Consider the following 25,178-nt stretch of genomic DNA (forward strand, 5'->3'; position numbering starts at 1 on the left):
ACTGTTGCCTTAATCCACGTGAGAGACGGTGGACACCTGGGCCGAGGATCAGAGGTAGCAGCAGAGACAGGTAGACGGACCGGGGAGCTTGCGCAGCTGAAATCAGTACCTGCGGCGGTGTCTGGACTCGAAGGGGAAGCTCTTTCAGAAGTGCCGCCCGAGGCTTCCTTTGAGAGCCTGTGCTGCCCGGAAGCCCTGCCTGCTTCGGCCGGGTCCTCCTGCCGGCCCTCGGTCTGCTGGGCCCACGGGCTCCCTGAGGCTGGGCAGGACATGGCGCGGACCTTGAGGGTCGCGGTGGGCAAGGCCCTGGTGGAGGCCCCGGATCCCGGGATCCCGTTCCAGCTCACGCTCTGCCGTAGCGAAGGGTGTGACTCCCACAGCTGTTTCAGCCTGTTTCCTCCTCTGAAATGCAGAGCTGGACTTGAGTCACAAACCCACGTCCCACGGGGCCCGGAGCGTGGCCTGCAGGAGCCCAGAATGCCGAGTGTGATGCGCAGGCAGCTGCTGTCTCCACTTGAACTGTGCATTTACTGCCCGGGGGGACCGGGGAGCAGGCAGGGCTGAGGTCCTCATGTTTTTCGAGAGGAGCTAGAAATCGGATGTTCATGTTTTCATGTTCAGTGTTGACAACTAATTTTAAAAATGTTGAGCCAGACCGACATGTCCTCAGGCTGAAGGGAACCTCCCACCCCCACGCCAGACTACCAGTTTGTGACCTCTGGCTCCAGAATTTTGGGAATTGGGAAGGAATGTGATTCTATCAGAAGCCCCCCCAAAAGCCTTTTCGGATGAAGATGAACGTGTGACACCATTGGCTCAGGAGAAGTTTTCCCGCGGAGTGGGATGGATTTGCTTCTGGCCCAAACACTGAACGTAGCCATGCTTGTGACCAGCGTAGCAGCCTTGGTCTGGGGTGAGGTGAAGCGTGCTGTTTGCTGAGGTGGTCGTGGATCCCAGCGAGGCCAGGGGATTCCCCTAGTGCCTGGCTCTCCCAGTGTAGGCAGGAAATGCCCTGCCCGAACGCCATTGAAACGTGAATATCGAAAACGATGCTAGTTGCAGCATTGAGCTCCTGTCATGTGCCTGCAACCCTGCCAGCTGCCTTGTCTACATTCCCTGTGTTCTTCTCACCTCCTTGTGAGGTGAGTGTCATCACAGATGACCAGGCCGAGGCCCCAGAGAGGTTAGACTTGTGTCCGAGGAGAAGGTGGTCTCCCCTCTGTGACAGCCTGCTCACCGAGGGAAGGGGCCGGGTGCCTTGAACCCCAAGATACTAGAGCAGGCTGAGAGTCAGCCCTCTCCTTGGGCTTACATCACCCTTTTGGGGGTCCCACTTGGGTACAAAAAGAAGTTCAGCATCATAGCATCCTAAGCAGTTGCTTGGCAACCAGCTAATATTACAACAAAAAACAAACCGATCAATTGGAAAATAATGAAGTCAGTTATATGCGTGGACATAGCTACAGAGTTTCACTAAACCCTCTCTCCTGCCCCTTCGCCTGTTCCTCTAGAGAAGGACGTGCCGCTGTTCGTCTCGATTTCGGCAATGTCGTGGGAAACAGCGGGGCCGCGGCAGACGCGCCTTTGCGTTCGGGTTCTAGAACCAAGTGTCGAGGCAGCTCGCCAGTCTCGCGGCCCTCTGTTTGCTCGATTAATAAAGGGGCGGATCATAGCCTCCTGGGGGTGTAGCAGGGACCCGGCAGGAGGGAACTTTCTGTCCTTGGGCCTATTCACCGCCCTCGGAGTGGAACTTCTTCGCCAGGGCCCCACCGCCAACCCCGCGCCACCTCGGGTACAGCCTGGGTCACTTCATATTACTGTCGCCATTTTCTTTCTTCTAAAATGAGGAACTACATGCTCATATTCACTCGTTCAAAAAGTACTTCCTGAGCATCTGCTGTGCGCCGGGCAGCATGCGGCGTGGTGACGGAGCCGCGTCGCTCAGACCGCGTTTCGGGGCCGCGTGCTCCTTGTCAGCACCTGCTCGACCCTCACGAAGGCACCTGACCTCTCGCTTTCCTCACCTGGGAACCGGGGCCGTGTCCTTTCCGCCCTCTGACGACCCTGGGACGATTACATGCAGTAGCACTGGGAGAGCACCTACCGCAAGGCCGGGGCCATCCTCCATTCCCCGAACAGGCACTGCATGTATACCTGCCGGGGAAGGCTCTGTTCTGGGCTCCGGGGGTTCCTGGCCTCGGGGTTCACATTCTAGGGGGCGCTCCAGCTGGAGGCGCTGGTGTGCTGTTCCTGTCATCAGTACAGACCCAGAGATCAAAGTTCCAGGGGCTCAGACTCCCAGGCAGGGGACCCGATGTGGCGGGGAAGGCCTTGAGGACAGGTGAGTTGAGTTCTGGCTTGAAGGAGTAACAGGTGTGAAGGCGTGCGCTATCGGGCATGCTGGAGGACTGCTCCGGATGGCAGGGGGTTGCAGGTGGGAAGCCCAGGCAGCTGCCCTCGCGGCGGGGGAGGGGAGCGAGGGGCGTGGGCATGGCAGGTGTCTCACCTGTCTCACTAACCATGCAGCGTCTCATCTGTGTTCAGTGCTGGAGGCTTAAAGCGCCTGTGCTTTGCTTTGCAGACATTACCCTTGACTTTCCCGGGGGCAAACATGCAGCCCTGGGCTGAGTCTATTCCAACGGTGTACGGGGACGACAAGTTTCGGGATTATCTGCTCTCTCCAGGATGGCCCTGACCGCCCTCCCCCATCCCATTTGCCCAGCCCATAATGCTCTCTATAAATACTTGTTGAATGAGCTCAGGCCGGCAGAGGTGGCACCAAGCGAGGCCAGCTGGCTGCCTGCCAAGAGACATGACCAGGTGGTATGTCCTTAGCTTAATTCATCATTTTAATCCTACTCTAAATAACATTTAATGTTTATTGAGCAGTTACTATGCGCCAGGCACAGTTAAAAGCACTTTCGCATGTATTTTGTCGTTTAACCTCACAATTTGTTTTACAGATGAGGAGGTTTAGCTGCAGGTACAGCATTACTAAGTGGACAGCTAGCTTGTCCAGGGCATATTTAAAGGTGTTCATGCTTCCCCAGTTTACTGAGCCGAAGGGAGATCGTCACGTTGGCCGTGACCATCGTCACAGATGGTGTTGATCAAGCGCATCCTGTGCGTTAGAGAACTGTCTTTACTCTCCACGAGATCATCTGTGCAGTCCTCCCAAACCACCGCCGTCCAGGTACAATCCCGTTCCCAACTCACAGAGAACTGGGGCGCAGAGGTGTCACCTGCTCAAGAGTGCAGTGGTGAGTGTCCAGGCGGGGCCCAGAGCCACCTTCCCGATGGCGGAGCCGACTGCCAGGGAGCCCCAGCCAGCACGCCACGGCACCTGCACAGAGAAAGCGCACCCCGAAGCTCGGCCCGGTTGCTGACAGCAAACATCGGGGCAGTTAAATAGGGATGGCGGTGAGAATTCATAAGATAATGAATCTTCAGTCCCTCGCACAGGGCATAGCACGTAAACTCTAGCTTTTTTTCCTTTTGATTTCCCCCAAAGCTCGTTCTTAGCTTCTCTTCTTGTCCCACCCTCCCTGATAGACAGCTGCTCCCTCGGAGGTGTCAGTGCCATCAGGGTTGGAGCAGGGTCCCTAAGGGCTCCAGATGACTGCACACCTCTGACCCCCCTTCCCGGTGTTTTCCCTCACACTCTCCATGGGCGGCCTTAGCTCCCTCATTTGCAAGTCCTGGCTATTGTCCCCACACACCTCCTGGAGGCCTGTCTGCCAGGAGCTCATTTCCTTGGCAACTGCAAGAGAATCGAGCAAACCCTTGACCTGCCTCCAGTTCCGGATGTGAAGGAAGGACCCGGGTGGGCTGTGCCCCCATCCATATCCGAGCAGACAGCGAGCACAGCTTCCCTCTGCCGCTTACGCCCTCTCTGCCCCGATGTGGGTGGCTGGTCCTTGGAGGTGATGTCCAGGAGATTCCCCTGCTCTGGTTAAAGCTGTGCTCACATCTATACTGTTGAAGCTGGGCAGGTTCAAGGGGTGTGGGGGGCAGCTGGAGACAACAGGGCTTCTCATAGCCTCCCTCAGTCTCTCTCTCTTTCACACATACACACATACACATGCATGCATGCACACACAGGCATGCACACATACAGGTGTGCACACGCATACATGCACACATATAGACGTGCATGCACACATGCAGGCAGGCACACACTGGCATGCACGCACACGTAAAGGCAGGCACACACGTGTGCACGTGCACGCATACATGCATGCACTCACACACACCCTTCCATTGCCCCTCACTGGTTGACTGTATCTGTGGCCTCATGAGCCTCACTGCCTCTGACCATCTCTCAGCTCTGTCACTGGTTCCGTCTGCACGATGCCCACACACTGGTTCCAGGAATAAACTAAAATCCGAAAAGGATGGGTGAAGCTCCGAGCCACGCCTCAGCTTTCTCTTCACACAGGGATCTCCCCGGCTGCACCCTCTCTCCCGTGAGCACCACAGCAGAACACAGATGCACAGGCAGTCTGGAGGACGCAGGAAGGAAGGCACGCAGGTTTGCAGTGCCCTGCTCCTGCAGACACTGTGCTAGGCCCGGCGCTGTGCTAGGCCCGACACTGTGCTAGGCCCGGCGCTGTGCTAGGCCCGGCGCTGTGCTAGGCCCGGCGCTGTGCTGGGCCCGGCGCTGTGCTGGGCCCGGCGCTGTGCTGGGCCCGGCGCTGTGCTAGGCCCGGCGCTGTTGCTAGGCCCGGCGCTGTGCTAGGCCCGGCGCTGTTGCTAGGCCCGGCGCTGTGCGAGGCCCGGCGCTGTGCTAGGCCCGACACTGTGCTAGGCCCGTGCCAGCCTGGTCAGTGCTTCCGTTCCCACTGTAAGGGTGGGAAGACTACAATGCCCAACGTAAATGTCCTGTGTTTTAAGGGGCAGAACTACAATTTCACCCCAAAGGGCCCTCTTCCCCATGCCGTCCTCTGTCCCCACAGATGACAACTGCAGATGGACTCCTTTGTTCCCTGTGTATTTATTGAATGCCTGCCGTGTGCCTGGCACTAGGCCAGTTAGAAACAGCACGAACAAGGCTCGTCCCTGACGTCAAGCCTGGCAGAGCTAACAGGTACCTACGCGGGCAACCTGGACGTATCACCTGTGCCATCACCACCATCCAGTGACAGAAAGAGCCCAGAACAGGCCAGTTCCAAAGAAGATACAGGCCCGTCACTAGGGTGCACGCGTGCAGGCCGCCGGGGTGGCCCAGGGAGGTGCAGGGGCCAGCTCCCTCCTACCCAGTGGTTCTCAACCTGCCTCGTGCCGCGACCCTTCAAGACGGTTCCTCATGTTGTGGCGACCCCCAACCAGAAAATTATTTTCGTTGCTCCTTCATAACTGTACTTTTGCTATTGTTATGTCTTAGACGACCTCTGTGAAAGGGTCGTTCGGCCCCCAGAAGGACCGCAACCCACAGATTGAGAACCGCTGCGGCTCATAGGCTGTGCACACGCCTACAGAGAAGCGTCGCTGCCCCGGAGTTTCTGAAACAGATGGGTGCTCTGGTGCCAGCTTCTCCCCTCCCTGGTTTAATGTGACTTTCACGTCAGCCCTGGGAGCTTGTATGCGAAGGGCCTGGATGCCTTGCAACTTTGATTACACGACAGGCTCTGACATTTGATGCTGGGGATGGGCCGTGGCAACCCAGGGCTCACAGAAGCGGCAGGTCTCTCCCCAGTGCCTCCCGCCACGGTTCCCAGCAGCTGTCGCTGTGGCCATGAGCCTCGCCATGGCCGGCACCACTGCAAAGGAACCGCTCAGCCAGTCCCGTGGCCGGAGTGGAAGCTCACGTGGGCAGAGCTCCAGGATCCTCCATCCTGCCCAAGGAGTGGAGGCCACAAGAAGTCCCCGAACAGTGACCAGCACCCAGGGGCAGACGCACCAAGCAGCCCCCCTGATCAAAGCCAGAGAGAGAGGGGAGAGGCTCTCCAGGATGTGAGGGCAGAGTCCTTGGGCTGCGGGCACAGGAACTGGCCTTGAGCATCAATTGCAGAAGGATGAGAATGGAGGTGTCTGTGTGATTTGTGCATGAGGGAGACACTGCTGACCTTGGCCCATTCCAAGGCGTCAGCGGCAGACGGCCGTAGTTTGAGAAGCTCGGGGGTGTTAAAGAAAGGAAGTCACTAGTGTAGGAGGCTCAGTCAGTGCGCATGTCTCCACGTCCCCAAACGCTGCCTGTGTTCTGGCCTTTACCCCGTGTAGCTGCTGCAGGGGGAGACCTGCCATGGGGAAGCGATCGCCTGCAGGCCCCCCCATCCCCCGCCACCCCCGCCATCCCCCATCTCCACCTTCCCCCCATCCCCGCCACCCCCGCCATCCCCATCTCCCGCCATCCCCATCCCCCGCCATCCCCCATCTCCACCTTCCCCCCATCCCCGCCACCCCCGCCATCCCCCCATCCCCACCTTCCCCCATCCCCGCCACCCCCGCCATCCCCCGCCATCCCCATCCCCCGCCATCCCCCATCTCCACCTTCCCCCCATCCCCGCCACCCCCGCCATCCCCATCTCCCGCCATCCTCGCCATCCCCATCCCCCGCCATCCCCATCTCCCGCCATCCCCATCCCCCGCCATCCCCATTCCCCGCCATCCCCATCCCCCGCCATCCCCATCTCCCGCCATCCCCATCCCCCGCCATCCCCATCTCCCGCCATCCCCATCCCCCGCCATCCCCATCTCCCGCCATCCCCATCCCCCGCCATCCCCATCCCCCGCCATCCCCATCCCCCGCCATCCCCATCCCCCGCCATCCCCATCCCCCGCCATCCCCATCCCCCGCCATCCCCATCCCCCGCCATCCCCATCCCCCGCCATCCCCCATCCCCCCATCCCCGCCACCCCCTCCATCCCCGCTACCCCCCGCCATCCCCCTACATGCCATCCCTAACCTCTCCCCACTGGCTGCCTCACCCACGATCTCCAAGTTCCCCGTCCAATTGCAAAGTCACCACCTCCACAGACTTGGCCCACACTGACCCTATGATTTTGGATCATTCCAGGTTGTTTCTGAGCTGGTGCACCCTTAATCTAGACAGTGACGATGGTGATGATGATAAATACGAGCTGCGTTATAAGACAAATTACTTAACCTCTCGGAGTTCTAGCGTCTTCATCAGTGAAGTGGGACTGCTAGTACCTGTCCTGCAGGTTAGAGTGACTAAGAAGTAATGTGTGAAAGTTCACAGCGAATACCGAATGCGTGGGAGCACTTTCATCACCACGGACTGACCACCCACTGTGTGCAGGCATGCTCCAAGACAGTCTCCCCAAATCCTATGCTCTCTTATTCCCAGAGTTTTGCAAATACTAGAACCCCCATCTTCCGACTGGCTAACTCCTGCTCCGCCAGAAACCAGCTCCGCGACGGGACGTTCTCCGTGACTCCCTGGAGAGCCTGTGCTCTCTCCTCCTCCCCCTCCGAAGACAGAGTTCTGCAAAAAACTCTGAGTTCTGCAGAGACGGAGGTCACAGCTGCTCCTTCTGCTCTGTGCCCAGTGTCTGTGTCTGGCACCAAAAATATTCATTCGTTAGGGAACCTATTATCTTAGTCCTCTTAATAGCCAAGCCTGGGAAGTGTTTATTACTGTCGCAATCAGGAAACAGTTGAGAGTTCGGAACACTGCCCGTGATGGCCATTGGGGGGGGGGGGCGAAGTTAGGACCCTTTGCAGCAGCCTCCCTTCACACCCGCACCCCGAGAGATCCAGCCCGCGACCGTGGTGAACATCATTTAGTTGGCTTCTCTGGAAACATCAGACTTAGGTGGTCACATTGATACCGGGGACCCACGTGGCCGCCGCGCAGCTGGAGTCCGAGAGTATAAAGATGCTGGGCATTGTCTCCCCATCATCTCGTCCCCCTGCCCTTCTCCTTGTTGTCTCCCCAACACTGAAGCCTGGCGGCCACTGCCATCGACCTTCCCGTCTGCCCTGTCCTGCTGGCCTGGCCCCGCAGCCTCTGAGTGCCCGCCACCCCCACCCCACCATGTGTAGACAGGCTCACACGGGAGACCATCCCCAAAGCACTTCTTCCTGTTTAAACTCAGCTCTACTTTCTCATTTTTCCTCATCATTTGATCCTCACAAACTCCCTGGAGGCTGCTGTCTCCATCCCATCTCTGCAGACACAGAAACTAGAGCCAGGACGGGAAGCAATAGACAAGGTGCAAACCCGAGCAGCCTGGCCCCAGACCCTCACTGTCCCCACCGGTGAGGTGACGTCTGAGCCACGCGGTTGACCCTGTTCCTTGTTTCTCCGAGACACTGCCCCATAATCTCTTCGTGCCAGACACCCGGCTGTTTCCCTGGTGACGGGCCTGCCTCTTGGGCAAAGCATGGGGTTAAAAAGAGGTCCAAAGAGAGAGAGATGGAGGGAGGGAGGGAGTGTGTGCGCATGTTTGTGTGTATGCATGTGTGTGCATGTGTTTATGCCTGTATGTGCGTGTGCATATGCATGTGTGTGCATGTGTTTATGCCTGTATGGGCGTGTGTGTATGCATGTGTTTATGCCTGTATGTGCGTGTGTGTGTGCATGTGTTTATGCCTGAATGGGCGTGTGTGTATGCATGTGTGTGTGTGCACAGGACCAAACGCTAGGACCAGGCTTGGGGTTTGGCCATTTTAACCACCAGGAAGCCCGTCTATCTAACAATCTACCTTTCATGCCGTTTCTTCAACTTAACACTGAGCCTGTGAGAACCACCAGTCTCTGCCAGCTGCTCACTCACCCCCTCCCTGCTCCCCCTCCCAGGTGGAGGCCGTGGGCTCTGGGCCCTTTGCATGCTGCGTTGGTTGGAGGGGAGACGGGAAGAAGGGGTGCAGGAGAGGAGGCTGTGGGCTCTGGGATGGACGCTGCCCAGCTCCCAGTTTCCCTCTGGTGAGCCCACCAGACCGAAGCAGTGAATGTATCCTGTCAGGAGTCCCTGGGTTGGTTTGACGTGAGGAAGGACTCGGAGAGCTGGCTGGAGACTGAGATCTAATAACCTGTGTCCACAGACAAGCCGGCTGGCGGGCCAGAGCTCAGTCCTGGTCAAGCGGTCTGTGGCCGTCTCTGAGTCCCCTGCTCCCTCCCACTCACTTGCAACCGGCCCACCAAGGAGCCAAGCTGGGGAAGGGGTGGGGGCTCGTTGTTCATCAGTTGTTCTGTGTCAGGCACTGTGTCAGGCTCTCTGGGGACTGTCGTTTTCTCCTTACAGGAACCCTGGTTGATGAGAGAGAGGCATTGGCACGTTCTCATATCCCCTTTGCAGACGAGCCTGTGAGCGGGAGAGTCCGCGTGGTGCCCAGCACTGTCACCGGGTGACGGGCAGGACTTGACCTCGTGCTGGTCCCAGACCACGTGTGTCCACCCTGCTGTCCGTTACACCTGCAGGTTCTGAATCACTTCAGTAGATACCGAAGGTTTATTTTCAGAGTGTTCAGTCCAAACTGGTTGTAGTGGGTTTGTGAGTACTTCCGAAGGGCCTGGGACAAGAAGGAAGCGCAGTGTGTCATCAGTCAGGATTCTTCAGAGAAACAGAACCAGGAAGATGGACGGACGGACGGACGGACGGATGGGTGGATGGAGACAGATCGATAGAAAGATATTTTAAGGGATTCTGGAGATGAGCAAGACTGAAATCCACAGAGCAGGCTGGAAACTCAGGCAGGATTCCTACGTTACTGTCTTCAGGCAAAATGCCTTCTTTTTCAGGAAAGCTTAGCTTTTGCTCTTAAGGTCTTCAACTGATTAGATGAAGCCCACTCACCTTAGTAAGGGTGAGGGCCAGTATTTAAAGTCAACTCGTTGTAAATGTTAAATACATCCCCAGACTCCCCCACAGCAATATCCGGATGAATGTTGGACCAAACAGCTAGGCACCATAGCCCGGCCCAGCTGACACATAAAATTAACCACCACAGGCACCAACCACCGCGGACCCAGCGCTTAATGGGTTCCCGGCGCGGTGCTGGCTTCACGAGCTCCTGTGCTTTTCCTCGTCCGAGGACTCACAGGAGCGTGAACTCGGAGACTCGGGGTCGTTCAGGTGACTTGCCAGGAGGAGCCGGGAGTCAGAGCTAGAAACCAGGTCGGTCTGGGCTCCTACGCCAGCCGACCTTCCAAGATCTCCAGCTTTAAAGTGGATTTAACCATCTGAGGGATGAAGGACGTGACCCGAAGCCCTCGGCTTGCGGGCTGGCTCCGGAGCTCAGGTCTCCAGCTCAGTCCCGCCGGCTCACCAGAAGATTCCACGTTGGAAACACCCCTTCCCCTGCAGGACTCCCCTTCCAGATAGAAGGTGACAGCAAATACTCAACCCCGGGGTCTGCGAGCCCCGGCCAGGGCGGGACAGTGCCGAGGCCCAGGCTTCCGCCCCCATCTCCACGGGCAGCTGTGCTCAGGCGGGTCCCCGAAACCACTTTCCTGCTGAGACAGCTTCATAATGAGACCCGATCAGGACATCACTGGCAAAGCCTCTTGGAACTGAGTCTGAAATGGACCTGTCCAGTGGCAAATCCACCGCTGGCAGTTCGTGTTTCAGGGAGACCAAAGGGAATTTGCAGGACGCACTGGGGGTCTGGCGCCCTCTGCACACGGAGTAAGGCTTCCCGGGACTCGGTTGGGTAAGGCTGCTTGGCGGTCTGCGTACTCTGGCCTTGCGCTCTTGGTCTGGGGGTTGATGGCAAGCGACAGAAACCAACAGTAAGCAGCTTAATTACTTTTTTTTTTTAAATCAAAAGAAAACAAAAAATAGGTGAGTGGTAAATCTTAGGGGATCAGAGTAGGATGTGCGAACCAACTCTCGAGGTCATCGTTAGCCCGGGCAGCTCGGGACCCCTCTGCCCCAGAATCTCAGAGGCCTCTGGAGTTCTGCCCGACATCAGCACAGGTCAGCCCCATGCTTTCCCATCTCTGCACCTCTAATCGAGCTCCCAAGAGTGAGGCATCGCTTTGCTCAGCCTGAGTCAGCTGCCTGCCCCTGAGCAGTCTGGCTTCCGTCGGGCGCAAGGTGCTGGGAGCTGCCCCGTGCACAGGCCACAGAGGGGGAGCTAGCTCTGAGTAGGCTGCTGTAATAACCGTGGTAGTTATTTGAGACTTAGAAACATCCACGTTTAAAGATCTCTGCGTCTCGCGCTCACGTGTGTGTGTGTGAGTGTGTGTGTGTGTGTGTGCGCACTCCCATCCCTTCTTCAGCCCTCCTAGCCTCCCACCCTGTTTTTATAACATTCGTGTCTAAAATGGTCATCTGTACATGTGATGGTCGGCTTTTAGCATCCTGAGACATCTAAGACAAGTTATCAATACCAGGCGGGAAAAGACGTTGACTATTTTGTTCACTCTGTGCCTCCAAGTGACTAGCACGGTGCCTGGCACATAGTAGGTGCTCTTGAATGAATACATAACCAGCCGTCATTGCTGGGACACATTCCCTCCCCCTCCAGGGCCTTTGCCATTTGGTCCAAGGGTATTCTCTAGATGTGTGTCTGTCCCCAGCACCCAGAATCAGTAGACGAGGCACATAACTTTCCTGGGGGGAAGCCCTGCCTATGTTGAACGAAAGAGTAACATAGCAAGGGGCACCCGGCTCTGGCTGGTTTGGCTCAGCAGTTAGGGTCAGCCTGAGGACCAAAGAGTCATGGGTTCGATTCTGGTCAAGGGCACATACCTTGGTTGCGATTTGGTCCTCAGACCTGGTCAGGATCGTGCAGGAGGCAACCAGTCGATGTCTCTCTCTCACATCAATGTTTCTCTCTCCCCCCTCAGCTCCCTCCCACTCTATCTGAAGATAAATGGAAAAATATCCTCGGGTGAGGATTTAAAAGAAAAGAATGCCCAGCCATGGATGAGGAACTCTTGGGTGTTTGAAAACAGTGGAGTCATTTTCAGAGAGACAGAGCGGGGGAGAGGGGGGGCCAGAACAGGCTCGCAAACCTCTGGTCCTCCGACCGGCTCTGTCCAGCTCGCCCAGCCTCTGGCTTCGTGTCACCCTTTTACAGCTCTCCCCCGAGGGACCTGAGGCCACGGGTTGTTTGGTGTATAGTTAACTTCAACCTAATTATAAAGAGGGTCCTACCAATGACGTTCAGAGGATTCCAGCCTCAGCTTCCAGTCCATCTCTCTGCCCTTTCCTCTGCACTGGGAACCGGTGAGCCTCCTTAACCAAGGGAGGTTTCCGAGACCCCTTCTGGGTCTCAGCCTGACCTGGTCTAGTTTCTTCCTCCTCATTTGTGGATTCCAGCCTGCTGCCGTCCTTGAACTGCTGCGCTGTCCGCACCGGGCCTGGGCTCACAGTTACCTCGCAGGACTCCCTAGCCCTGCTCGCGCACAGGCTCAGAGCTCTGGTTAGTCGAGTGACTTTCAGAATACGGTCACATTGCTACAGAGGGCTGCTGCTTCCAGTATTTTGCAAAATGCCTTCTAGTGCCTCATATTACCCAAAGGAGACTGCTTTCTCTGCTTCGGAGACTATAAGCAGACAGCCCAGCCTGGCCTTGAGCCCCAAGGGTCAGTGGTCTGAGCAGGAAGGTAGAATGACATACCAGGGTCATGGCCAAAGAGATTGAGCCCAGCCAGTGTGGCTCAGTGGTCGAGCATCAACCGTGGACTGAGAGGTCCTAGTTCGATTCCCAGTCAGGACACGTGCCTGGGTTGTGGGCTCGATCCCCAGTAGGGGGCGTGCAGAGGCAGCCAATCGATGGTTCTCTCTCACATCAGTGTTTCTATCTCTCCCTCTCCCTTCCTCTCTATCTAAAAATCAATAGCAGTATTGGGGGGCCAGGATTGGGAGGAAGGTGTCAATGGAGGAAAAAGGGAGAAACAAAAATAAATCAATAAAAATATTTTTTTTAAAGGAGATGCGCAGTCAGGCCGGGCACTGGTGATAGCAGCGCAGTGTGGGAGTGACCACGGGCCCGCCCTGCGGCAGCTGTGCAGACAGCATGTTTATTACCTTGGCACTGACATGGTATTGCCCCATGTCAGGGAGAAGGAACCCCAGGTTGTGAGAAGCTAAATCACTAGCCTAGTGTGGTGAGACTCATGAAGCGACGGAAGCAGGATTCAGATGCTGTCTGTGTTTATCACAAGCCTCATGCCCTGTGGTCCCCTCTCTAGACCTTTCTCCCTTTCCAAGCCATGGGAACCAGCAGGGAAGTCCAGAAGGGGGGGACAGGGGGGTCCTCGGGGAACAGCAGGCCAGGCGTACTCGGGAGTGAATGAGAGGAGAACACGCCACCGGTACGTGGGGTCCCAGTGCACTACTCCTGGGTGCTGGCTGCGTGGGGTGGGCGTAGCCTGTTTAAAGGCTCTGGGTCTGGAGGGTTCAAGGGGTTGAGGAGTAGGAGGTGGGACCCGGAAATGCCCAGTTTGGTCCCGCTGCTCCTGCGTGGCCAGCCCCGCGGACCCCGCATGGGCCCCAGCCCGTGGAGCCTCGGAGACCTGCCTGCTGTCCTCGGATCTGACAGGGCCATGCACTGGGACGTGCGAGGATCCCTCAGGTCCTGCCCCCTGCTCACTCCCCAGGAGGACCCTGCTTTCTGGCTCAGACGTGGACTCCAGGGTGGTTTGAGCAAGCTGCTTGGCCGCCCCGGGCGCCCGTTCTGCCATCTGCAAACCGGGAGGCTGACTTGAGCTTTCTCTCCTGCGGCTCCCTGAGCCGGCCGCCTCCTGCCCTCACGGGGGCCATCGCCTGGCATCACAGGGACCCTCTCTGCCCTGCCCTCTCTTTTCAGGAAGTCTGTCATCCAGCTCGACCTCGCCAACACCAAGAAAGCGATGATCGTCCCCGCGTTCGAGACGCTGCGCTACCGGCTGTCCTTCCCCAAGTCCAAAGCCGAGTTACTGTCCATGCTGGACATGGGGACGCTCTTCACATTCAGGTGAGCAGCCCTCGCCGCTGGCCCCGGGGTGCCAGGGGGTGTTCTCGCTTCTGGGAAACCCACACACCGAAGCTGTTGGCCCCGGAGTTTGTTGCTGACCTTAGACAGCTGTCAGACCAGAGGAAGCACAAACTCCACCCTCGGAATATGCTCTCTCTTCCCGCAGGCCGTGTACTTGGCTTTGTACACGGGTGATGGGTGTTATGTGTCCAGGTGGAAGGGTAGGAAGGATGGGGAGTTCAGCTTGCTCTTTTCATACTTGACTCGGTGTATGCTCCTGCCTCCTGCCTCTGAATTCAATCTGTGGTTTGCGTGTTCATTCATTCACCTGCTAAGTGGGTTTCATCCTAATAGCACCATGATCGCCGCTTCCCTTTTGCTTTTTCGTGGAGAGTGGTCTGTTCTCCGAGGTGCTCGGGTCTGAGATCGGAGCAGTGGACCTTCCTGCTGCCTGGCGCGAGTTTCAGACCTTCACTTTCCTGCTTTGGCAGCCCCCCCCCCCCGAGTCTTAGGAGCACCGCAGGGGGGGCTGCCCAGCCACCTGGCCAAAGAGCCCAGGCGCCAATGTTCCCCCTCCCAGGACAGGCTGCAGCGTGAGGTGTGACGGCCCTGGGACACGTAGGAAGCCCGCTGGTCTCTTCGCAGAGCAGTCCGAGACAGCTGTCACTCCCGATCGCTTTTTACAGAGAGGCCTCCACTCTGAAACATGAGTGGCCGACACCTCCTTTGAGCTAAGAAAACAAAAACATACATTTCTAGGAAGTGTAATTTTATCGAAAATATTGTAATAGTAACTTAGGTTTTCATACCACTCTTAAGTCATTAGAAGTTTCCTGCAGGGTTTCTCAAACAAACCTTATTTTGTGAAAATAAGTTTAGGAGACCGGATATTCATTCCACGGTTCAGGAATGAACATTTTCCACCTTTTGTACAGATAAATACACTGAGGACTGGGGGTACTCCTGGGGGAGCCAGGACTCAATCTCCAGCCTTCCTGTACCCAGAATTCTGGAAGGTGGCCTGAAAGGGTTAACGTCCCCACACACCAAGCCTTTCTTCTTTCTTTTCCGAAAGAATCATAACCACGACGCTGATTGAGCACCGGCCATGTACCACGCACCGTGGTCAGCTCGTTTTTTCTCACAACAAATCTATCGGGTAGACGCTGTCATCCCCATTTTACAGATAAAGAAACTGCGGCTCTGAGAAGCTAAATAATTTGCCCAAGGATACATGGTGTGTGGCAGAGCCCAGATGCAGCCCAAGTGCAAGGACCTGCAAAGCCTGTGCTCTCGACCGAGATCCCACCAGCCCCCTGGGCAAGTCCAGAATGTTCTCACCACCCAGTGTTTGAAGCTGCAGGCAAAACTGAGACTCTGCGACCAAACCTGACTCCAAGTCTCCCTCAGCTGCCATCGCCTGGCAACTTTCCAAGGCATCCATCCATCCATCCCCACCCACAGGTGATTTGAGAACTCGTTTCAAGGTCAAGCCCGTGGCCATGGGAGCTGGGCTTTGGCCTGCTGCGTCCACGGATGCTGCTCTGGCCCACAGATCACAAGCCACAAGCCAGGTGCTACATGACAGACCTTCCCTCTGAGAACTTGCTCCTACCACCTTCCCTCCAAATGGTGAACTTGGCAGCCTCCTAGCCCCTGAAGCCTGCTCCCCACGGCACCTGGGAGGAGAAGTCCTCCACGCCTGTCCCTGTCCTCCAGCGTCGTGGTTCTCAGTGTGGTTTCTGGACCAGTGACCTCAGCGTCCTGGGAACTGGTTAGAAATGCAGAGTCTCAAGCCCCAGCCCAGACCTACTGGGTCAGGAGCTTTGGGGGTGGAACCCAGCAATCTGACTGAGAGACAGTAGTCATCCAGGTGATTCTGATACATGCTGAAGTTTGAGAACCACTGCCCAAAGCCACGTCCCCCAGATCTCTTCTAAGTAGCCTCCTAGAAGGTGTACCCGGGAAACCTCTCCTCACTGTTTCTGGTGGAGGCTGCCTGGTGTTGGGTCAGACAGCAGGTTCGTTTTCGGGCCGTGGCTTGTTTTAGTGGCAGATCACCTGGAACTGCAGTGTCCTCTGCTGACCTGCCATTCGACAGGCCATCGATCTTCCGGGCTGAGCTAACGGAAGCTGCCTCCTGACCCAGGCGGGCAGAACTGCCCTGGCTGGCCGGCCCTTCTCCCCTCTCTATTCCTCACTTTGACCTTCTCAGAGTCCAAGAGTTTAGATTCGAAAGATGGAGAGCAAATGAGAGGGCCGTCGATCACTGAGCTCTCTGGAGTCAGACCACATGCGTTGGCAGCGTATCTAGGCACAAACAGGGGAGCAGGAAGGAGAAGACCTTCATTTTCTGAGGAAGCGCAGCGGGTGGGACACTGCTCCAAGGACTCTGTGAACTGCTCCACAGTAGTGGCCACAAACCTGAGCAGGTGTTACGGGTGCTAGCTCTGTTTTACCAAGAGAAGGGACCACGCTGCAGAGGGGCTCTGCCTCTGTTGAGCGGCAGACTTCAGATCCAGACGGGCTGGCTCCGGAACCACGGAGTTTAACACCTTGTTGGGGAACCGGCCTTCGCTGACTACCTCCAGGTCGTCCATCTGTGTCCAGCTCTCTGCAAACGTGTTTGCATCTCAGCCCCTCAGCAGCTCAACAGCATAGGTATTCCTCTCCCCAGCTGACGAGGAGGAGGGCAAACCTAGCTAAATGCTCTGCTGTTGGGGTGCGCAGCTGCTAAGCGGTGGAGGTGGGATTTGAATCCCCATCCAGGGGCTCTGCTGGGCTGGGCTTTCAGCTGACACATGCTCACAGCTGTCGGCTGTGCTGGGCCAGTTCCGACAAAGGTGTCAGGTGTCAAGGCTGCCAGTGCACAAGTGGTTCACAAGTGGACGGTCAGCTCCTTCCCCACCGGACGTTTGGATTAGTCCCCCTGTCCCTCCTTTTCACCACGCATCGAAGTGGCATTACCAACCTTCCGTGTTCTCCCGTCGAGAGAGTTTGGTTTCGGTGGAGGCCACAGAATCAGTGGAGCTGGAGACTCGAGTCCCTGCCCTTGCTCAGCCTGGCCACGTCACACAACACAGCTTACCGGGGTCTCACCTGTTGGCCACACTGGACGGTTCCCTGGCCGGCCCGGGGAGTCCAGCCTCAGTGTGAATGAGCAAAACATGCAACCAGGACTGTGTGGTCCCTTCTCCCTACAGCTAAGTTGTTGGGTTCCCGTCCTTTTGTCTTGCTATTATTTTATGAAGCATTTCTTTCTAGAATGTTCTTTTTCCCCAATTCCTTTGTCTTGGGCCCTGTCTGCTGCTTCACTAGACTCCCAGCTTCCTTGTCATCTCTTTGTGGCCTCCAGAGGCTTATTCCTGCCCCACTAGCTGGCTTCTGTCTTAGGTACCTCTCAAGTTTTAATATGACTCATTCATTCATTCATTCATTCATTCATTCATTCATTCGAGTCAGTGTGCAGTCATTCACTACTTGCTCTGTATACAGGCCAGAGAGCGTAGGTGACAGTGACGAATGAGAGAGGTAACCCCGCACAGTGGTTAAGGGTCCAGGCCCCTGAGCCAGGCTGCCTAGGTGGAGTCCCAGCTCCACCACTTACTATTTGCAACTTGACTTCAGTCAAGAATTTAAAGCTACAGATACAGTATTTACAATATAACCAGCATATAGTACGTGCTTAACAAATATTAACTTACTACCGTTGTTGTTATGTGGTTGTATTCCTTTTCTTTTGAGGCATAACCAATTGCCAGACATTTAAAAGCTTAAAACAATTCGGATGGTATTATTGCACAGTCTCTAGGGGTCAGAGGTCCGGACACAGAGTAGCCGAATGCTCTGCTCAGGGTCCCACCTGCTGAAATCAAGGTGTGGGCGAGGCATGTGGTCCTCCTCCGGGCTCACAGGGTATCAGCAGAATTCTTTGTCTTGAGATTGTAGGCCAGAGGTCCCCATTTCCCGGCTGCTTCTTTGCCATGTGACCCCCAGAGGCAGCTCACACAGGGCTCTTTGCTTTCTCCAGACCCCAAAGGTTTGCCTGATTCAGGCAGGCTCGCCCCAAAAACTTCCCTTTCAACGAATTCAAAGGTGACTGATTAGTAACCTTAATAACATCTGCCGAGATCCCTTTCGCCATGTCCTGTAGCACAGTCACAGGACTGATATAGTCGCAGGATCTGCATCAAGGGGGAGAACGTTTCAGAAAGTGATGTCATGGAGGGTCGCCTGAGACCTCAGCCTTCCACAGGGGAATAACTTTGGTAGAGGCGAAGCCGCCGTCCGTTCCGTATAAATGGCACAGAACCCTCCAGGGGTTTGCGTGCCCCTTCTCAGTGAGGGTCTCCCCGCTAGGGTAAGGTGCTCGCCGGCCATCCTCGGTGCTCCTTGGCGTGTGGGTGCCTGACTTCCGTCCTGCCCTGCCCCCGCATGGCCTTTCCCGCGGTCCCTGTTCTCAGGTCACCTCTTCTTCGAAGGGTATTGGTGCTGGCCCTGAAACCCACCCTAACCTTTCACGACCTCCTCATAGCTTGATCACATCTACCAAGACCCTATTTCCAAGCAGGCCAAATGTATAGGTTTTGGGGTAGGTATTGAACATATTTGGGGGGGCAGACCCAGTTCAGCCCACAGGAAGGACTGCATCAGCATACACCTCTTCTCCCTCTCAGTTTGCATTCGGAAAGCTCAGCTTCCGCCTTCGCATTCAGTGGCTTCTCTCCATGTGTCCCAGGTACCACGTCTGGACAAAAGGCCACGCGCCCACAAACTTCGCCAAGTGGCGGACCGCCACCACGCCTTACCGGGTCGAGTGGGAGGCCGACTTCGAGCCGTATGTCGTCGTGAGGCGGGACTGCCCCGAGTATGACCGGAGGTTCGTGGGCTTCGGCTGGAACAAGGTGGCTCATATCATGGAACTGGACGCCCAGGTGAGAGGGGCGGAGTGTCGTGGACCAGCGGGTGGGGAGGGGAGCCCTCAGTCTTCGGGCTAAAAAGGGGCTTGGACGTCAGAGAGCAGAGACCTAAGAGGGAACCAGACATGTTCAGGGACCCCGTACTAATCCTCGGGGCTGTTGACTCCCAAACTAGTCCTCTCCTGTCCTTGGATGACAGTTCCAGGCCAAGCCCCAGGCAGATGTGGGTGTCTTGTGACAAACCATTTCAGCCCTTCATCCTCACTCAATCCAGTGATGGAGACAAGCTAATGATGATGATTCCTCACCGCCTGTGAAGCATGGCGTTGACACAGAGCATGCGGTGACGCCTCAGCTCGCCATCCCCCCGATAACTGAGAGCGGTATTTTTCGGCTGTATTTACTCATGAGACCCTTTCATTCATTCTGCTAATACCTACCCAGCACCTGCTTCAAAAGCAACCTCCTGAGCATTCTAATAGGTTCAACCAAACCAGGGTCTGCCAGCTTCTGCAAAGGACCAGAGAGTCCATTTGGAGGGCTTTGCGGGGCTTAGGGGCTCAGCTCTGCTCCCGTAGTTCCGTCATGGACAGTATCTCAATGAATGTTGAGTTCAGTAAAGCTTTATTTATAGAAAGACACGATGGGCCAGACATGCTGCAGGTGGCCAACCCTCCACTCAACAAACAAAAGCACAACTAACTTGGTTAAGTTAGGGAGGATGCCTGGCCCCTTGACCCCACCCTCCCTCTCTTCAGTATGCTCTTGTCCAGGGCACCTCCTTGTGGAGCACCCCGACTTCGGGGAAAGGGTGGGCGCTCGGTGCTGGCTGCGTGGGGGTCACCTGGCGAGCTTTCCGACTGCTCCGACGTGTGGGAGAGCAGTCTCGGGTGGTTTCCGTCCACATCTGGCTCTGAGAACCACTGCTATCGATAGAAGGTTGTAGAACGGTGTCCATATTTAACAACAGAGAGCATGACCTTTAATATCCATATTTTCAATAATCCTTGGAAGGGGTCCAGTGCTGGTCCCAGACAGACATGTTTAGTCGGCCTCGGCTCTGGCTTGAAAGCAAAGGCGCGTTGCAATGCTCATGCGTGCAGCTGTGTGGGAGGTGCACTAGTTCAAATAACGAGAATTTCCCAGCCCTGCGATCTGGGCTTGGCTTGTCTCAGGCAGTTTTGACAGAACTCTTGAGAATTCCTCACTTATTTTCCTTTCTTTGCCAACAGCACATGCCAAACACAATGTCCCCCTTTCTGGCGACTTCAGGAAATAGTGAGTCCACACCTGACAGGTCAGCCAGCCACTCTGATAGGGGCTAGAGGCTCAGTAGGTCTCTCTGTCCCCACGTGAAATGTCTCAGACAGCGAAGTGTTTTCTTTTCTCTCCTCTCTCACCGTCAGCTGTCACTTCCTGGGGCTGTCAGTATTCCTCCAACCTGCTGGTCCCTTCCTTAGTTTATTCTGCTCTGGGCTGGGCCACTAGGTGACCACAGCTTAATGGACACAGTCTGAAATCGGCAACAATAGATTCTGAGTGAAGGTGTGCTGGGTCCTCCTTTGAGATACGTGTTCCCAGTTTCTGTCACCTTTGCTATGTGGAGACATTTTATTTCTGGCCTGAGTTCCTATGTGGATTCTGTCACATGGAGGACACCATAGGACGGTGTGACGGGTGAGGTGTGCGGGTGAGAGTTTTATTCTTGATGAGGTTCAGTCCAGTGGAACCTCTTTTTTTCTTCCTTTTTTGTTCCCTCTTTTGTACTAATCCGTTGAGGCTATCAGATCTCATCGAACCCTGTGAGAAATCACATAAACAGACGTCATCTAGTTGAGCAAGAGAATCTCTCATGGCGTCATTCTAGAGCAACGCCACTGGTGTGTGCTTACATTTATCAAGAACCCTTTATGGGCCACGAGCTCTGCCTAACACCATGCAAATGTTTTAGTCGTCTTTCAAGGTCAGTATTACTGCTTTCGCTTCATAGGGGAGAAAACTGAGGCTCAAAGAAGCCAAGTCCTTTGTCCAACACCATGGAATAACACGGCGGCGCTGTCCGTGGTGCTGCCCTCCTCCTGGCTGTCATTCCTCAGTTCGTTCATTCGCCCAGTAGTTCAGTCATCCGCGTGGATTCAGCATGCATTGCCGAGGGTTCTTGCACGTGCTCAGGCTGTTCTTGTGTTCTTCCAGGAGTATGAGTTCACCGTGCTTCCCAACGCCTACATGATCCACATGCCTCACGCCCCCAGCTTCGACATCACCAAGTTCCGGTCCAACAAGCAATACCGCATCTGTCTCAAAACCCTGAAGGAGGAGTTTCAGCAGGACATGTCCCGCCGCTATGGCTTTGCCGCCCTCAAATATCTCACGGCTGAGAACAACAGCTAGCATCACGAAGCCACCACTCAGGAGAGACGTTCTGCAGGGGGAGAGCCACTTGCTGTCTGGGGCCCAGTCTTGGAACTCAAAATTAAGCAATGCTTTTTTGGTTTGTTTTGATTTGTCTCTTTGGCCCACCAAGGCTGCCCACACCATAGAGATCTGGGACAAGGATCCGTCCAGCCCCTCTCCGCCCCATGACCCAGCATTCCCAGAAAGTGGAAAATAGCTCGTCCACATAGTCTCTTCAAGAATGGGACATGAGGAGTGAGAGGGAGCAATGGGGTTATTCTACCACCAAGCCACAAAACCAAGCAGGTCTTTAGAATGTTCTTGTTGCTTTTTAGGAAAGGGAAGTCAGGTCGCTGGGGGTCAGCCATCCCAGGAAATAAAGGCAAAAATGTCTCTTCATTCAGAGGAAACTTTTTTCTTTGCTCTGTGGTCTAGCTGGGTACCCAAGGGGAGAGCAAACCAATGATTGGAACTGACCATTTGAAAAAAACCCAATGGGGACATTGTACGTGGTGGGACCCGGAGGCGGGATTGGTTGGTTCTTTATCCTCAAGGTCACTCTTGTTTTGACCCGTTTTTATTTGGGAGGGATTTTGTTTGTTGTTTGTTTTGGTATGGGGATCCAAAATAGAAAATCTGATCTTTTAAGACTCTGACGGGAAAATCAGCTGCCTCAACCAACACCCCTCTACCAGCAGCGGCCCAGCAGGGAGGAAGCGTCTCCAGTCGATAGTTAAACACCCGCAGCCCTCTACAGGATTATCACTGAGGCCCCCATGACCTTGACTTCCCCACTCCCCAGAATCCAGGGGCTAAGGTGGAAATATGAAAACCACCTACTTTCCAACCAGTCACATTTTCTATTGGCAATGACTGATTCTTGGGGAAAGGGCTTCGAAGGGACTGGCTCAGTGCATGTGAAAGGTACGAACCTCTCAGGCCTTTAGAAGAACTTGCATAATTCACGCGAGCCCAATTCCGAAGACTCGCGTGTCCATTTGGAGACGTTCGGGAAGGACATGCTGGGTCCCTCTGTGTTTATGCCCGCGTCACTGCGGCTGGGACGAGGTCACAACCTCAGGCTCCCTTTGGGACCTGGCCAGAGGCTAGGCAAGCACCTTCACTGTTACACAGATTGAGGAGACACTGGACTTTTTACCCATTTTCTTGAATCTTCGATATTAATGTTGTGTTTACATTGATGAGAGTAAGAGTCGATGCCCTGCTCTGCGGGGCGGTTTGTATTGAGTTGCAAGGCGACCCGCGAACGCTGCATTCAATAAACAGAAGTATGGACTCTTCCTTCCCTCCGCCCCTCCCGCTCATGTGAGACGCTGCCGAGACTCACTGGTGTCCAGCAAAGCTGCTATAAGGCTCCCTTCACTCTCTGTTCCCATTGTATTTTTCTCATCATTTGAATGTCAACCTTTTTTCTCCTTGCCTGAGGTTAGATTTCATGTTATCTTCTAACCCTCAAAGCATTTTCACGTTTTCCACTTAGTTTCTGTCTCCACCCAGATGTTTTATATGCCAGATGTGGGGTAGCAAGGTAAATCATCGGCAAGAGTGAAGTGAACCCTCTGGTAGTCATATGAACCCCTACAGCAACCTGGTTTATGAGACCCTGGGTGTGTTATATGCTCAAATGGATATTTCACTCAGATTTATTTTTTTAATTAGCTAAACAACTATTAGGACTAATCCTCAAACAGATATCAATAAGTTTATGTGCGTATATATATATCATATACATATATTACATATATAGCATGTATATTACAAGTCTAATACATGAATACAGTAAAAAAGTAAAACATTCCAAAGTGTTCACAGTACAGGCGAACCCCCTTTCTCTGTTGGTGTGTGGGACCCAGCTCATGAGAACTCACTGCGTGCATCTCTTTTCGCCCCGTGTTCAGTGACACCGCATCTGTAGCTCGAAGTTGGCCATGGTGGGTGTAGTTACACCAAAATCAGGGCACCACCACCCCAAGAGCTGGTTGTCAAACACTGCCCAGCACGGCAGTGCCTTCTCTTCCCTGTGTGCACAGGCAGGCACTCAAAACGCCTCCTTCCTGTAAGGAAGGCCGCTGTTAATAGATGCATTGATACGGCTTTCGGATTAATTGCCACCAGCTCCTTGAGTCAAATAACAGTGGTTCCTCAATGTTAAAAATCAATTTTTAATTCCTTAAAGCCTTTTATTTATTCCATTTTTTTCCCTACAGCACCTAACTCATGCCCAGCCACCTTGCTTTCACTGGTGGTCCTATGGGTATCGTAGTGGCCATATAATTTATCATCCAAACTGGGTCACCTCCGAGATGAAAGAAGGTACTAATTGCTTTGAGACGATAGGTACAAATTGAAAAATGATGTAGCTTCACGGACACTAAATTTATCAAAGCCAGAAACTGACACTGCACACCAACAGGAGAAAATCCTGTTTTCCCAAAGACAGGTGCCTGACATGCTGAAGTTGATCTCACTTAAGGCCAGAGCTCGGATACTGGCTGATGTCCAAGTTCAACATGGAGGCTGAGGTCTGCAGCAGGAGCTCCCAGAACTTGCTTTGGGAGCAGCAGCTCTTTGCCAGCCCACGAGAGGGGAGCTGCAGCCATTTGGATAGAGGCCATGGCTGTGGGTGTCGATTCCTTCCTATCAGTTCCGTAGGGTAGGACAAGCTTCTAAATGGGTCACACTGCTGTTTTCATGCTTAAATAAGCCAATATTGGCATTCAGCCGGAAGGAGAAAAAGGATTCTCTCATTTAGGCTCTGTAATATCCAGTATCCAGGAGAGCTAAGATTTACTGAGGAACCAGTATGTGCAAGGACCTTTGCTGTGCATGAGCTCATTGAATCCTTGCAGCGAAACAACGAAGCGGATATTACTGTTTCTAGATGAGGAAACTGAGCGAGTTCTGGGAAATTAAGTAACTTCTCCAAATTCACAGTCCATACATGGCAGAACCAGAATTTAAACCCAGGCCTACTTGTTGGGACCCAAGGTCACAAAGTAAGCAATGCTGCTCCCTCTCCTCGGAGAAAGGAACAGGTTAAACTGGCAGACAGGGATTTGAACCTATGTAGCAAGTTTATTAGATTTCTAGTTTTCTTCCGTCCACATCCGTCCCATGACACACACAGTCCAGAGAGCAGCTAGAGTTCTTGGATGCTCCAAATCTTGCTATGCCCATGGGCTTTCTGGAAATTCACTTGAAAGAGACCTGGGCAACCTTTAATCCTATTTAGACAGTTAGATCAACCCAAGGGGGCAGTAATGGATTCCCTGGATGCCCCTGGGTTACCGCTCAGATGACACGGTGCAGGTTGAACCTCAAGTTCTGCGCCCCCTTGGACCTCAAGTCACCATGCCGCTTCCACGTGACTTGTGAATGTGCAAAGCTGATTCACAGAGCACGTATGTGCTGAGATGACTAATAGCTTCTTCGTGCACCATCATGAAAGGACAGACCCTACTTAAATTTTGTGGTTTTTTCAAAGACTCCACTGTCTTGGAGTTAAGGCATCATTTCTGGTCACCTTGCCTCCAGGGAGCTCTGTGTTTGTGGGAGAACCATGATTAAAGTCCCCTCTCCTTCACACTCTTGGTGGAGATAATTAAGAGCCATCATTCAGCGAATCAAGGCTTCAAGGGTAGTTGGCACTCATGAGTCCTCACAGCAACATTTTAATACAAGGAAAGTATCATCATTATTATTAAGCAAATGGAACCAGCCCTCAAGAGAAATTATGGGATTTGCCCAAAATTACACAGGTTATTCATGAAAGGGTCAGAATTTGGACCAGAATCTGGCTGACTTAAAAAACCTGTACATTCCCACTACATGCTGTCGTCTCCTCTTCTGACACTGAGAACAGCGTGGCCAGTGGGCTCATGCAGTCCTATCTTCACGTAGTTCACGGCTATGTGCTTTTCTAACCCTGGGCTTACTTTTCCAGTGTGATGCCATTGAAGTTTATGAATGCC

General features: G+C 54.4%; 1 protein-coding gene across 1 annotated transcript in view; it reads left to right on the forward strand.

Annotated features, from left to right (window-relative positions):
- Positions 1-22,526, forward strand: part of LARGE1 (LARGE xylosyl- and glucuronyltransferase 1) — a 478,500-nt gene extending 455,974 nt beyond the window's left edge. Inside the window, exons 13-15 of the mRNA XM_036252192.1 lie at positions 13,727-13,873; positions 18,612-18,807; positions 20,986-22,526. Coding sequence (XP_036108085.1) covers positions 13,727-13,873; positions 18,612-18,807; positions 20,986-21,183 — 541 coding nt within the window. The 3' untranslated portion in view covers positions 21,184-22,526. The remainder of the gene's footprint in view (positions 1-13,726; positions 13,874-18,611; positions 18,808-20,985) is intronic.
- The last annotated feature ends 2,652 nt before the right edge of the window (positions 22,527-25,178 follow it).

The sequence above is a fragment of the Molossus molossus genome, unplaced genomic scaffold, assembly GCF_014108415.1.
Source record: "Molossus molossus isolate mMolMol1 unplaced genomic scaffold, mMolMol1.p scaffold_m16_p_10, whole genome shotgun sequence".
NCBI lineage: Eukaryota > Metazoa > Chordata > Mammalia > Chiroptera > Molossidae > Molossus > Molossus molossus.